General features: G+C 48.6%; 1 protein-coding gene and 1 long non-coding RNA gene across 3 annotated transcripts in view; one reads left to right on the top strand and one right to left on the bottom strand.

The window, feature by feature from the left end:
• Positions 1-10,966, bottom strand: part of ANTXR2 (ANTXR cell adhesion molecule 2) — a 79,733-nt gene extending 68,767 nt beyond the window's left edge. The window contains exons 1-6 of the mRNA XM_069012314.1: positions 10,712-10,966; positions 10,076-10,147; positions 7,558-7,629; positions 1,345-1,426; positions 258-365; positions 93-161 (exon numbers count right to left, since the gene is read on the bottom strand). Of these exons, the coding sequence (XP_068868415.1) occupies positions 93-161; positions 258-365; positions 1,345-1,426; positions 7,558-7,629; positions 10,076-10,147; positions 10,712-10,836 (528 nt within the window). The 5' untranslated portion in view covers positions 10,837-10,966. The remainder of the gene's footprint in view (positions 1-92; positions 162-257; positions 366-1,344; positions 1,427-7,557; positions 7,630-10,075; positions 10,148-10,711) is intronic.
• Positions 1,976-13,665, top strand: LOC138109239 (uncharacterized). Of its 2 annotated transcripts, XR_011150371.1 has the most exons (8): positions 1,976-4,817; positions 6,275-6,418; positions 7,736-7,897; positions 8,045-8,234; positions 8,339-8,426; positions 9,460-9,587; positions 10,127-10,258; positions 11,238-13,665. It is a non-coding gene; the product is annotated as an uncharacterized lncRNA (long non-coding RNA). The 2 variants fall into 2 exon arrangements; XR_011150372.1 differs by lacking the exon at positions 7,736-7,897.
• Positions 13,666-15,153: the final 1,488 nt, after the last annotated feature.

Raw genomic sequence — 15,153 nt, 5'->3', positions numbered from 1 at the left:
ATTAAATTTCCGTACTACTTAACGTTAACTCTGCAAAACCCTGAGTTCAGGTACTGCCCAGGACTCTAAAATAGTAATGTTCTTATTCTTACCTGTTCTTGTTCAAAATCCTGGACACCAACACAGTAAACTCTCGCTCCAAGCTCTCTGGATTTCCTTGCCTGTGGCATCATAGAACAGAGAAATAAGCATTTTATTTATTCAACAGGCAGCACCCAAACTCTGCAGAGCATGACGTATTTCCAGCTCATGCTCACCTCCTTCTCTGCATACAAGGGAATCTGACCATCCAGCTTGCCATCGGTCAGTGCAATGATGATACTAGAGAACCTCGAGGCCCCTTGCTGCTCAATTTGCACATTGGCCTGAAAACAACAAAAAAAAATTATCCACCTGAAAACCACACCTAAACTTTTAACCGTGATGCATCTTCTAAGCATCTAATACAACATCTGAAGTAACAGCCTCATCCTCACCTCAAGCCTCTCTCTCCTGACAATCCTCTGACTCCCTTGAACTCACTACCAGCAGGGAAATCCCTCATCAGTCCTTTCCAGCCACCATTGAGCCCATCTCCAAAGCACTGGGGTCACTGAGCCATCAACCCTTGCCAACACACAGCTCTTCCAGGACAGATCTCTTCAAATCCACTGTTAGGATTTCCTTTGCTATCCCCCAGATTTCAAATGCAGTCAGTAGGTTCCAAGATATAAAAAGAATTACTTTAAACTATTTTTTTTCTTAAAACAGCAACAAAATTCTCTTTGCCCAGCTTTTCAGTGCACAGATCATGGCTACGAATGTGGCTCTACAGCCATAGAGGAAGAACTGATTCATCTGTAACAGTGAAAGCTTACACCCTCACCTTCAGGGCCAGGGCTTTCACCAAAATTGAACTAAGAAAATATAAGCAGCTGGGAGCTCCGTAATTAAGACAGTGCAAAATGAAGAGTGTTTGTCTCGCAAACGCTGCTCTGTGCGGTAAACTCTCCCCAAGGAGAGCGCTCTGGAAGGCACCACAAGCCCTGCAGCCCTACCGAGCTGCATGTGACTATTTACGATGACACTGGGATGCTGGGTGAGCTCTGAGATCCACGACACAGATCTGTGCTCTGTGAGAAGGAGCAAGTCAGAGAAATTCCATATGGCAAATTGCTGTGATGGCTCATCATCTTCTGCATGGGATTTGCAGAGTGTCTGGGCAACCCTGGGACCACTTAGGCAACCAGAAAGATTTGAGCGTAACAGACTGAGGTGTACAATCAATCCATTTATGTTACAGGTTGTTACCCAAAGGATGAGAACAGAGGATGTGTTGATTGCAAGAAGATGAGTAAAACCTACCTGTTTTAGTCCTTCATGTATGTATGTCTCACCTGCTGGTATCACCTCCTCCAGATCCTTAAGACCTTTCTTGATTTTCTCTCTGCAAACAAAAAAAAAAGTAAGAGGCCATTAGTGTGACCTGAAGAGGGGAAAGGGTGTAATTTATCAACTGAAGAAAAGTATTTGTCCTCAAGGAGAACTGAAATGAAAAGCTATAAATTAGAGCCTTTAGCTAGCATCCCACATGGAGGCAGACTGTGTATTCATGACAGAAGTGGCGCTGTGCAAACAGGTATTTCAGACCTATCTAACGCAATATGCTTCAGTGAGTCAAAAAGCTGGAATCAAAGAAAATGTTCAGGTGGAGCAGACATTGCAAAGAGGTGGTAAAACCTCAGCATTACACAGCCCAGTGGAAATTCTGTTACATTAGGTCTGTTTTGCTACTTTAAACCAACTTTGCTTCCAATCACACCGCAATCAAAGAAATCCCCCAAAACAGCAGTTCTATTTCAACAGAAATCTTCCAGGCCAATATGCAGGAATTTAATCACATAGAACTGAACTGCAATAATTAAAACCTTTGCCCTGAAGAAAATATCAATAGGCAAAGGCAGCATTTGCAAGACACCTTTTGTGCCCATGGGAAAAGAGCAGGATTGAGGGTAGTTTTTTCATTTTTTACTGTCACTACCTTTTCGTGTGACCTTTCGTAAGACATCCCACACAGATCCACAGCTCACTTAGATTTAGCAGGAGAATACATCTGCACCATGATTTCTCATGAGCAGTACAGCAGATCCATCTACAAGGTGCTCATTAACTATGGGGATGAAAGGGGAGAAGTCGATAGACAGTACCACAGGAATTATTTCCAGTGAAAACAGCACGAGTGGGGGGAACAAAGGCAGAGAGACTACTGAAAGAATCAAATCTGGAGGGCCTTCATTCTTCTGCAAGCGCAGTTTCAGCGAAGTCCATGGAAAGTCATGCTAGGAAAGGATAAGCGAAAACTAAGAAGGGGCAAAATTTGGGCCAGAATATATAGAACACTGTGACAAATCTAGGTGAGAAAGAGGAACCCAGCAGGGGTGAGGAGATGGAGGGAAAATACATCGCAGGATGCGTGAAAGCTTTCCTTAGCCCAGACCAAATGAGAAAGAATGCATATGCCACACTGCCTGAACGCCACCCACTCGTCATTTGTTCCACGGATGGGCTTCCTCTATGTTTAGCAGCTCTGTTCCAAAGTACAGTCCATAGCTGGAATAAGCTCCCCATCACAGGATCCACTGAGACAATCAGGGAGAGGAGGGAGTAAAAGAGAAATGTGGCATTGAATGTATGGAAGGGAACAAGTTATGTAAGATAATACAATCTGTTTGATCCAAATATTTTACATTCAGCATCTATAGAAACAACTTGCAAGTGATCATGTACGAACGCAGATTATAAACCACAGAGTTGGTGCTTGCCAGAAATGAGTGGCAGCACATCACAGGCGTTAGTGCTCTGCTGCCAAGAAACAAGCAGCAACTCAAGTCCCAGTTTTCTGAAACAGATTTCATTTTGCAAAAATAGCTTTTGTACAATCAGTTCGGTTTTATTTATCTGCAATGTCTTGTGACCCGGTCACACAGCAATCTCTGGTGTTGCCAGGCCTCTGCCTACAAGGGGTTCCAGGAAAATCTTTGGTAGCATGAGTTTTTTTAGCTGCATTTAATCAGGCACCATCTCTTGCCCTCAGGGCACAGCTGCACTAAGACAGACCTAGACAGATGCAGCCAGATGTGAACTCGCTCCACGCATTCTCCAAGCTGGTCAAGTGCAAGCGGGTCCTAGTCCAGATGTCAGAAGGCCAGTGTGGATGCAGGACTTGGGGCCCCAGAACCAGCAGGAGAGGTGAGCTCCATCACACTAAAACTCACCCCTGGCTGGTTTGGAGGCTGGGCACGGGGGTTCATGCCTGCCTGCACTGTCCCAATAATGGGACTCGGCAGTCAACCAGCCACAGCACTCAGGACCCCTGTTCCTGCTCCCCAGTGCTCTCACAACTTCCCTTTCTCTAGTTTCTGTAAGGCTTTTTGGTAGCCATGGAAATCCCCAGGGAAGTTCTGGTTTTATAACTCATCTGTACCCTGACAGCAGAGCCCTGCCCTCAGCTTGGATGCCTGGACATCTCACAGCACAGCTGAGGAATACTAACAAAGGCTGAGGGCCACTGGCTTTGTGGTGCAAGTCAGAAAAGGGAGGGAGGTGGAAGAGGCAAAACAGAATCAGCAACTCACAGCCTGTCTGTGTTTGGGCTGAATAAGTGCAAATTTAATATCTTTTCCCCACTCAGCATATGTGCTGCAGCCCATTTCTGTGTTTTAGCACAGGCACAACTAATTTTTAATAGCTACCCCGTCTGTTCTCTCTCTAAGCTGTGTAACTGCCTCAGACAGCTCTTCCAGCAGCAGCCAGGCAAACACAGCTGTTAATATCCACACAGATTCCAGAACGGGTGTTCTTAGCTCCTCTGGGTGGGGGACAGTATCCTGTATGTCTTTCCCGTGGTGCATTCCACCTACTGAAATGCTGGAATCTTGAATTATCTCAGTGTGTTGAGCATACGAGTGCTGGCAGGAGATGGTGGCTCTCACTGAGCATGTATTTATAGTGAGAAATGTGGCTGGGTGCTGCAAGGCAACGGGCTCATCTCGAGCAAACGAAGGCAAACGGAACAGGTACTCGGGGTTTACTGCTAAGAAGGCCGTACAGTAAACAGGAGAACACACCGACATGTCAGTGAAACCAAGAGGGGAAGTGTTCTTTGACAAAAAGGGATGGCTGCATCCCTGACAAGGCGAGCTGTTGTACTAGTGAAAGGAAACCCTGCATGAGCCTCCTCAGATGCGCCATTTGGAGGAGGCTCATGCCTTCTAGGCCTCTTAAATACTACAGAGGGTTGCTTCAATTATAGTAATTACTCTGCTTCAAACTTGAGGCCTCCTGCACAGGCTCCAGATGGAAACCACATCAATGGCCAACTCTGCTATACTTGATACACCCAGCAGAACGCACTCACTGCAGATGAGTCTGTTTTGGCAAGCTGTTTTGGACCCAACCGGTAGCAGGGGAAGCTCACGTGACTGAGCCTCCAAGCGCATCCATGTCTTGCACGTCCCTGTGAAACCAGGAGCAGTAAGTGCACTGCCGGACTAGGGACAAGGACGGTACAGTTGGTCATATACCAGGTACTCAAGCGTCCTACTTTTCCACCTTCACTAACACAATCTCTCTTTATCTCTGGTGGGAGTTTCACCCAGGCAGAGGCAGCAGGGCTCATCCTGGCCACGGGCACCGGTCAGTGCTGCCAAAGCAGGCTCACAGAAACCTGGACTGCTGCTGGCCAAAAGAGAACAAAGGCAACATCGTGCCAGCTGGGTAGTATTCCTGAGTGGATCCACTGTCCCAAACCACTTGCTTTCCAACACTGAAACCCAAAGGTGAGAGCACCAATCTTTGATTACCACTTATTGCACAGTTTCCAGCTGAACTTCACAAACGTGTGTGTTTCAAATGGGCTTAAACCATCGTGAGAAGGCTTTTCCATCTGGGTGTTGTTATTAGTCTATGGATTTATTATAGCATTGTGTGTACTGTGATTAACAATGACTTCTCTTTCCAGAGTTAGTCACAGAGCACTGTTCACACTCAAAAAATATTTGGCAATTTGGGGGCTTCGGCACTATTCTGTGGCCTTCTTTATACCCACAGCTTTATTGTGTAGTAAACCCAGCAAGAACTTTGCCCAAACAATCAGAAGGCTAAGGCTCTCCAAACAAAAAATACTGCCCTACTTTGATCTAACTGCTGGGAAGAAATTGTGGAATTAGCAGGTAGGCCAGGGCGAAAACATGCCTGCAAGTCCAAAGTGCATGTAACAAGCCATAATATCCCATAATCACCCCCACAAACACCCATCCCCAGAACTGCACTGCGCTTAGCATCCTTATCTTTTGTGAACAATGGGGGCCAGGCAGTCTCAGTATTTTTCCTCTGTTGACTTCTTTAGTATTTAAAAGGACAGCTGCTCCAACTGTATCTATCCGTCCTTACCTATGTACATGTGGTCACAGTTACCAGTCTCCTTCTCCCTTCTCCTTGTAATTCCTCCTGAACAAGAAGGGTGGCACTTCCCTTCCCCTGACACACTCGCAAGAGATCAGCCAGACCTGAACTAGAGCCAAGTCCCCCAAGGGAACCCACTAGAACTGCAGAGGTTCTTTGTGTGCTTTACACGATGTTCTGAAAAAAACACAATTCTGTCTGTGGCTCCAAGTGTGCCACAGACAGGCAATGAAAAAGACGCTTGTGTCCCCGTGGCGGGGTTCCAGCACCCTGCCCAGCATTTCAAATGGTCTGTGTGCTATCAGTGCTGCCTCTCATGCTTGATAAGGAACAGGCTACTGACGGCCTATTAAAATGGAGAGAAAGGACCTCATTGACTTCAGCAGGCCTCAGAACAGGCTTAAGTGTCCTTTCCTGACCCCTCTCAAGCCATCTGGAAAAATGGCTTATAGGCTTGTCTCTGCCCACAGAGAGCAGATTCGATATCACCATCCTGATGGGGTGAAGTGGCTGTGCTCAAGTCAGACCACTTTTTAAATGCTAAAAGAGAAGGGGCTCAGAATTGAGTTTTTAGACGTCTCAGATGTCAGCTACATTTCTGTGGGGTGACACATGTCTTTTGCCAGTGGCAGGTCTTTTTAGGAAGTCTTGTACTTGCTGTTATGTAGTATTTAAAACAAACAAACCCACAGCAGAACTAACCAACTACAGCAGACCACATTTTGCACTGACCCTACTAACGAGAGCAGAAAGGAAGGACCACCTCACTTCCACCCTGCCACAGTTCTGTGGAATGATTCCTAAATGGTTTACCCATGTGTTCAAAACCCAGAAGGTTGTGCACTGCAGTAGCTTCTGGACAGAAGGGAGAAAGCAGAGGTCGTGCTGGTTTTGAAAAGGCGGAGAGGACACCGAAGGACTCTGACACTGTCCTCCGCTGAGAGCACTCATTCCAGAAGACGATTTCCCAATTTCTGTGAGTTCGGTAACTATTTTTGCAACATCTCTCTTCTCTCTTCTCTCTTCTCTCTTCTCTCTTCTCTCTTCTCTCTTCTCTCTTCTCTCTTCTCTCTTCTCTCTTCTCTCTTCTCTCTTCTCTCTCCTCTCTCCTCTCTCCTCTCTCCTCTCTCCTCTCTCCTCTCTTCTCTCTTCTCTCTTCTCTCTTCTCTCTTCTCTCTTCTCTCTTCTCTCTTCTCTCTTCTCTCTTCTCTCCTCTCTCCTCTCTCCTCTCTCCTCTCTCCTCTCTCCTCTCTCCCCTCTCCCCTCTCTCCTCTCTCCTCTCTCCTCTCTCCTCTCTCCTCTCTCCTCTCTCCTCTCTCCTCTCTCCTCTCTCCTCTCTCCTCTCTCCTCTCTCCTCTCTCCTCTCTCCTCTCTCCTCTCTCCTCTCTCCTCTCTCCTCTCTCCTCTCTCCTCTCTCCTCTCCTCTCCTCTCCTCTCCTCTCCTCTCCTCTCCTCTCCTCTCCTCTCATTTCCCCTCCTTGTTTCCCCCCACCCATCCTTAAGCTAATCCTTACTTGCTTTAGAAATCAGAGTGAGCAGCGTTGAATTCCAATGCCTTTGAAACCATCCAGTGAAAGTTCAGGCGCATCCGTACATCACCACAGCGCCAGAAAGACCTCACACCCTTCAAGTGGCACCAACCCTACTGTCTAAAACAGATTCTGAAGTCCAGATTAGGAAATACAAAACAAGATACTTACCTTATGTGAGAATATGGGAAACATTTATTTACCATTTTATGCTTTTCCTAGACACGAAAAACTCCTGATAACCATTCTAGGGACGCTGCTTTACAAAAGCAAATGGAAGAATCATTCTCGCGCTATGCCAAGGGAGATGCAGAGTCACACAGAGATGAAAACATTACTGGTGGTTTTTCTGCAAAGCAGTGGCAGAGTTAACATCAAGGATTTGTTTCTCATCATTCCTCTCCTTCCTTTTTTATGGCTATCCAACGATATGGTCACAAAATTAAATCAGCTCTGTAGGGAGACTTCATGACTGGCCACCACTTAGAGATACCAGTTGTTGTTCTGTATCTGTTACTGCTCCTCTGATTCAGTAAGGGCAGAGGAAGGGAGGGAGGAAGGAAATTAAAAAAAGCAGTGCACTAACCTGTCTCCAGTTAGCGGCATAATGACGTGTGCCTGGGTGGAAAACACGATAAATGACAATCTCATCTTGGGGCTTTAGAAAAGGGAAAGAAGGCAAAAACACATTTCAGAGAAACATACAGATGCCCAGCATTTCATTCACTTATTCAGGTTTCATTCACATGATCTTTATCCTCCAGCTGCCTAGGAACGTACTTCTGAACTACAAACACAAAATGAGAGGAGTTAAAGGATTTTTGCCCATCTTCTCCTTACCCAGACGCTTGGGGAACAAAGTAGCAGAATTATTACTCTCTCCCACATGACTGGTCTCCAGTGATGTGGCCTCCCACACACAGAAGGTAAAGCACATCCTTTGGAATTGTCAGGGACACTAGTGTAACACCAAGGCAAGGAAACCACTTGGTTCCCTCCTGCTCCTGTGGGTGCTAACCAGACACATTTCCCATCTTTGAGACTGACCCTGTCAATTTTCCCTTTTCTTTCAGGATGACACAATGTCTATTTCCAGCTCTGTTTATCAAATCCTCCCAGTCACAGAACCAGCACCTACTGACTGCCTCAAGCCTGAGAAAGCAGCATGCAGACTCTTCCAGAGTGAGACTGGTTTTGTTTCTCTGACCAGACACTTATGAGACTTGAAAACTTCTTCCCTAAAAGCATCCAGGAAATGTCATGGTAAAAAGCAGTGTTGTATGAATTCATTTTATTAAGGAATTAAATCCTTTTTTCTTTTTCTTTAAATTTATTTTTGAGAAGGTCACCTCCTTTCTTTGCACAAGGTTACAGGGAATCATATCTAATTAGCAATGGAAAATGCTTAGGAGTTGCTCTGATGCTCTGGAGGCCCAAGACAGGAACTTTCCCAAGGTAAGCTGTAACATTTCTCCTACATGATTTTAAATTTTATTCATCACAATTTTAATATATTCAATAACTTTGTAATTCACTGTGTATGAGTATCAGCATTAATTAATCACGTTAAGATTAGTAAGGACTTAACACTTGTAAAGCTGAAGGGCCGTATGTTTTCAGTTCACTGATGTCAATGATGCAACTTAAAATTATTGACATCAAGGGAATATAAATACTGCAAGTCTGCAGAGAACTGCACGGACCTTGGATTTAAGATCCAGGCTTGCAGTCTATCCATAATGGCTCTGCATACCAAAATCTGAGATGCTCTAAATTAAATCAGAATTGAAACCAAGGGATTATCACCCTTTTGAACTGCCAAAAAAAAACCAAGTACTTGCCATCCCCACCTCTGGTAATTGCATCACCGCCTACCGATTACCGTGAGACTTTCCTGTCGGAGATGCGCCTCCATGTGCAACAGCCTCCAAGTTATGTTTTAGACAACTTCTCTTCAAGATCCCCACAGAACCATTCTCTCCACAAGCCAGCCCATCCATGCCTCCTCTGTGAGCACTCGGACTCTGGGATGGGAGTGCAGCCAGACCTCCACACAAGTGTTGCAAGAGGGAGTGTCACTTGGCTGGAGAAGATGGTGAACTGAAAGATTTCCACTGAACAAGCGCCACCCTCTCAGGGGGGGCAAATGTTTTACCACCTACCAAAAGAAGTCCTGCTTTGATATCAGGCTCTCTTTTCCCATTGGTTTTTTGTTGTTTTCTTTTTTTAATTCCAGAGCTTACTAAACAACTTTGAAAAGTTTCTGTCACCCCCTTGACAGAAGTTTTATGTAAGTTTACAGAAGATTTGCTTTTGACAAGATGAAAATAAGCAATATTTAGTTATAAAAGCCTAATTGTACCCTTTTATTAGCAAGCCAAGATCACAACTGCACTCTGCACTCAGTTTTCCTTAGCAAAACCTACCACACCATCTCTGCCTGTGTATGGTGGGGGATTACTTTGGTTTATTCTGGATTTTGTTGTAGGGTTTTTTAAAGCAAAGCACTGCAATCCTCAGCTGTTTGTACAGAGCAGTCAGCCAGGATTTATAACTATTTCAAGAGGAGCTGGACTTGCCCGGCAACACTGCTGACAGTAACAAAGTTAATTACATGTAAGTAAAACAAATGCCCTGGTTACATGGCATGGGCTTCCTCTGCGTTTGAGCTTTAACACTGCTGTCTTCCTTTTGACCTGTGCTATACATTTACACATAAGTTTCCATGTGTTCAGACTGCTTCTTTATACAGATCTCCAAACATGGAATTTGAGCAGTACTCCATCAGAAACTAGGCACATGGTATATTGAAAAACAAGTTTGAAAAAAACTTTAAATCACATCTGAGAGTCATTTAAGAGATTACCTATTTAAAGATACATATCGTCACCTTTTTGCTGAGCTCCAGGCACAAGAAAATAATGTAAAAGCTTCCAATATTTTCCAGCCATTTGGGTCTTAGAAGCCAAACTTTTAATATGTTTGTGAAACACATCCCCTGAGCTTGCTTGCAAAAGCACGTGGGGGGGGGGGGGGGGGGAGGTTTTAACACAGCCCAGAATTACCCCAGCATCACCTCAGGTGTCACAAGCAGCACCACGCACCTCACAAATCTTTCTGTCAGCTGATTTACAAAATTAAATATCTCTCGCCAGTTCGTCGCCACGCTCCCAGACCTAGAAGGGAAAACCAGAGCACATCAGCGGCCTGATCTGGGGTGACATTTCGGGGAGAAACTGAGGATATTCGCTGTTCCAAAAATCTTGAGATACCGCCAGCTCTTGCCGGTAAGTTTGTCGCGATTTGTAGCGCATCCGGCGGTGAGGCGGCCCGGGCCCCGCTCCCCCCTCGCCAAGAGGGCGACCGCGGCCGCCGAACTTCCCCACAAAAGCCCGGCCGCCGCGCCGGGGCGGGTGGCAGATGCTGCCGCCGCTCGCTCTTCCAACGTGTCCGGCCGCAAACGCACCTCCGGGAGAACTTCCAGCGGCCCCTCTCCACATCCCCTCAGCGAGGTCCCGGCGGGATTCCCGAACTTCCTGCCGAGCCCCTCTCGGTGTGTTTCCCGCCGCCTCCCCTCATCGCCCCCCCCCGCGCGCGCGGCCCCTCAGCGCCCCTCGCGCCCCCCGCGCGCGCGGCCCCTCAGCCCCACGCAGCGCCCGAACAAAAGCGGCGCCGCCGCCGCCCCGATCCCCGATGGCGGCGATTCCCCCATCCCCGCCCGCCTCTCCCTCCCCGCTTACTTGTCCAGCACGAAGTACATATCGAAGGCTCCGTGGCACGACGGCTCGCCTGCAGCCGGCGCGGCGGCGGCGGGCAGCGGCGGCAGCAGCAGCGGCAGCAGCAGCAAGGGCACGGCCCCGGCCATGGAGCCTGCGGGCGGCGGAGAGCGCGGGCGGTCGCTGCCGTCCTGCCGCTCGCCGGAGTGGCCGCCCCTCGCCGCCGCCACCGCGGCTCGCCTGGCCCGGCCCGGCCCGGCCCTCCCTCTCCGCGGCGGCGGCGGCGGCTGGGGCGGGGGACAGGGCGGGCGGGCTCGCACCGCCCCCGCTCGCCCGGCCCGTGCGTCCCCCTTGCGTCCTATCGTTCCTGTCAGGAACGCTCCAATTCGTGTTGCTGCCAGCATTGCCCGTGTGCCAGAGAGTAAGCCCCAAATAAATTTAGTGTTGGGGAGGGGGGGGGGGGGGGATTGGGGATTGCACAAACACCGGAGAGTTGTGATTTTGAAACAGAAAAAAGACCGACCTAACAGGGATCATGTGTCTCCCACAGGCTGTGAAGGTGAATCAGACAGCAAAAAGGATCTTGCTCTTCCCTCCACAAGAGGAGATGGGGAAGTCAGAGTCATCCTGCTGGAGAGTTTTCCTTTCATCTCACTTCATCCCCATTCCTGCTGTCTCTGGATGGTTTGCTGTAGCCACAGCATGCTGACCTGACACATCCGTGTCACAATGCCTTCTCCATGCCGATCCCAACGCCAAGCCAGGCCTCCCTCTGATGCAAGGCTGGAAACTTCACCAAGGCCCACGGACCAGCAGTGAATACTGTCAGCCAGGGATCTGGCTCACAAAGTTCTTTAAGCCTGTGAGCTAGCAAGGCCAAAGGGTAAACAAGCAGTGTTTCACAGTCCCTGTGGATACACAAAACATGGAAGATTAAATACAGAGCAGCCTGGGCTTTGCCTAAGACCCAGCCAAAAGAAAGGCCGTGCAGAGGCGTGTGGGACGACAGAGCAAGCTTGCTGAGCTTCCCAAAACCAGCTGCACTCCAGCTTTCCAAGCTGCACAAGTCCACCCCAAGCCCCAGGAGGACTCGCCTTGCCTGGGAGTACATGTCATGTTGTCCAGATGTTGGAAATCTTGCTTCAAGCACATGTGACCCACTGTGTTTAGAACAAGCCACCACTGCCAGTTCACTCTTTACTTGTTTCCAAGTGTGTGAATTCCTCTTTTAGTCTTTAGTGGTTTCTGCCGAAGAAGCAGATAAATCATGGCTATTTTGCTGGAACGGCTGGATGAGAGGGAGATAGGCACGTAGGAAGTACATGGCAGTGGCTCATGGCTATTTGCCCGCGTTTGGCTTTGTTCACACAAGGGCCTGGAGCCTCCTTTCCCGGTTCCCAGAACTCGTTAGCTGATGCTCGGCTCTCTCCCCACCCTCCTCCAGCACCACAGTGCTGCATAAACCTTGGCCCGGGGTGCCCAGCCCCATCGGGATGGGCGTTTCTCCGTGTGCACACACAAACCCTCCGGAAAGCAGCCTCCTGAGCTGATATCTTTCTGATGTCCAAGGAGCCGGATGGGGCATCGGCAGCTTGCCAATGGCAAAACAAAGACCATGTTGCAGCAGCAGGAGGGGACGACGCATGCTCTTGGCTGCACCAAGGGACCCAGGCCAGCTGCAGACCTCTGCCCCAACCCCAGCTGAGTCTCCCGCTGCCTCTGGGTGTTGGTTCCGCATCTGGAACAGGCACAGCTTGCCCTCAGTCTCCATCCTGTCCGTCTGGAATCGAGGTCACTTGCACGAGGACCTCCTTTACACTGGCTTCTTGTGCCTGGAGGCTGGGACAGCAGGCAAACCAGGGGGACTGGGACGAAACCACCCTCAGTCATTTAAAACAGAGCTCTCAAAAAAACGCAGCTTCAAAGTAACCCAGCTCTAGAAGCAGAAGTTTTCACGTGGATGGTCGACGGGCAGATGAACACAAGTTCACTGCCAAGGTTTACTGCAGAGAAAGTAGTAAACGGAACAGCTTACAGCGCCTTTGGGGTTACACAGTTCCCTTCTGCATCTCCAGCACTTGCAGATGATTTCCCCACATGTTGTCCCTTAACACCCACCAATTCACCCTTTCTTTTTGGCCCAGGCAGGTCAGGAAGACCTCAGGCAAATGGTGCCAAGCCGAACTCATCGTATTTGGGGAGTGAGCAGTTGGAACAAAAGGTCACCCTTGGTGTAACCTGGCTGTGAACCTGGCCCTGCCCGGGAGTCCTCAGGAATGCTGCAACAGAAAAGTGGTGCCTGAGGGGGTGGAAATCCTTCAGTGCTGTGGTGAGGTGACCTCAGGACCAGAGTCAAGCAGCGCCTTGGTGTGGCCACACAGGCTGCCTTTTGCATAGACTACAGAGGGTCAGGAAGGCTTTGTTACTTGATAAATCCAGTTCAGGTCCAGGATACTTCCGCCCAACAGCTGTGAACCAGCCTGTTTTTTTCAGGATGCTCAGTGATTGCCAACATTTTGTCCGGGAAAAATGAAACTTGGGTGTGTCTGTGTGTGTGCCTGCTATGCTGATTAATTAAATCTCCTTTCTGACTCAGGTCCAGGATTGCCCTTCTCCCAAATGATCCGGGAGCAGCATGGAAGGGGAGAGCTCCACAGCACTGGCACCAGCCAGCGGTTCCAGACAGCCTGAGCTGTGCAAACCCAAGGACGGGTGATGCTGATGGGAAGCCTTGAGCCAGGGCAGCTCACAGGAAAATATTTTTCTTCTCCCCTCACAGGATATGAACCACACATGGAAGTCTCATGCTTCATAAAAGGAAAGAGAAACCAGAGGGACTCCAGCAGTTACACAACATGCAGGAGCTGTTTGAGAGCTGCCTCCTGAAGGATTAGCTACAAATCCTTGTTCCCTTTACAGCTGCAGCCTTGTGCCTGTGCTCATCCTGTAAAACAGTGTAGAAATGAATAAATAAAAAGGACGGCATTAAGTAACACAGGAACTCTCGTGTCCATGTGGTATTGCCTGCATCATCCAGATGGAAAGTATCTGTCTAGACAAATCTGGGAATTATGCAAGCTCAGAATTCCTGAATAGCCTTTCCTTTTCAACATCAAGTAACATTTACAGTGCCCACTGAAAATACGCACAGAAAAACACAGGGGGGAAAAAAACCCTTCAATTCCAGCAACCAGGAAACTCAAATGCTAGCAGTATGTTGGATGAGAGAAGGTATAAATGCGGGAATATGGAGCTGTGTCCCTGCTGTGTGCACGCTGACTCATCAGCTGCCCCGAGGAACCAGGATCATCCCTGGTACTCACTCCTGCCTCAGCAGAAGTGGAGCAGGCTCCATTGTGCTTCTTGTGGTTCTCTGCTGCCCGATGCCCTGGACAGGCCGCTTGTTTCCACTTTTCCAGAGCTGTTTGTTTCCATGGTGCTCAGACAAGCAGAAGGAGTGAAAACAAAGAGGGAAAGATGGGCTCTCCTGGTGCAAGCCACCACAGAATAAAAATAAATCACTCTTGGCCTGGGAGAGCAAAAAAAAGCAGGACAGAAAACATGGAAATCCCACTCTGGCCTGGAAGCCACTGCTGGCTCTGAGCAGAGCCCAGGGATCACCAGGGCTGGGAGTTTAGCATGAACTCCTAAAGTTGTTGTGACCCTTTTTGGTATTCTTGGGAAACAACGGCCCAGCCAGGGAGACAGAAGAATGGAGCAGGCAGGAATTCTCCCTGCAGAACAGTGCAACTCAGGAAAAGGATAACTCATTTCTCAGTAGTATATGACGAAAAGTCATGTTTAAAGAAGCACACGTCGTGATCCAGCAGCCATCCAGTTTGTGACAGTTTTATCACTGCCTCCAGGCGGACAGGATCAAACCGTCCAAGGGTGCATCTGAACAGAAACATCACTTGTGTTCAGTTTGGGGTCACGTTGGAGGAAAAGGGTTGTTTACCAATCTGGCCTGGCCCCTTCAGTGCTGCAAAGGAGAGAGAGCATTGTGTCAATTCTGCCCTCCCAGCCCTATGACAGAAAGAGCAAAGAGAAAATGGGAGGATGAGTGACTAAACAACTGCTTGTACCACTGTTTGGGGGCAATCGGGGCATTATTTTTGCAGGGCCAGCGGGCTGCAGCAGGACATCGTGCCCGAGCCACTGCTGGATCAGCAGCCCGGAAAGCAGATGTGCCAATTTCCTGTCCTTGATGATGATGGGCCCTAATTACACCAGAGCTGTGGCAATGTCCTTTCTTGTGCATGACCCCTAATTTGGTTTCATGAAGTCATCTGTGCCAGGTTCTTCCGGCTGCAAGGCTGGGGTGAGTGACAGTCACGAAGAGCCTTGTGCTCTGTGTGCCCGAACACCTGGCCCATGCTTTGAACAAACAAAATTCAACTGGGAACAAACAAAATTCAGGCAACCCACTGGGATTTGGGCCACTTGCTTGGCTTGTTTTACCTCTT

The sequence above is a fragment of the Aphelocoma coerulescens genome, chromosome 4 (genome assembly GCF_041296385.1).
Source record: "Aphelocoma coerulescens isolate FSJ_1873_10779 chromosome 4, UR_Acoe_1.0, whole genome shotgun sequence".
NCBI classification, from domain to species: domain Eukaryota; kingdom Metazoa; phylum Chordata; class Aves; order Passeriformes; family Corvidae; genus Aphelocoma; species Aphelocoma coerulescens.
The sequence above is the reverse complement of the archived record's forward strand: the minus strand, read 5'-3'. Positions and strand labels throughout refer to the sequence as shown.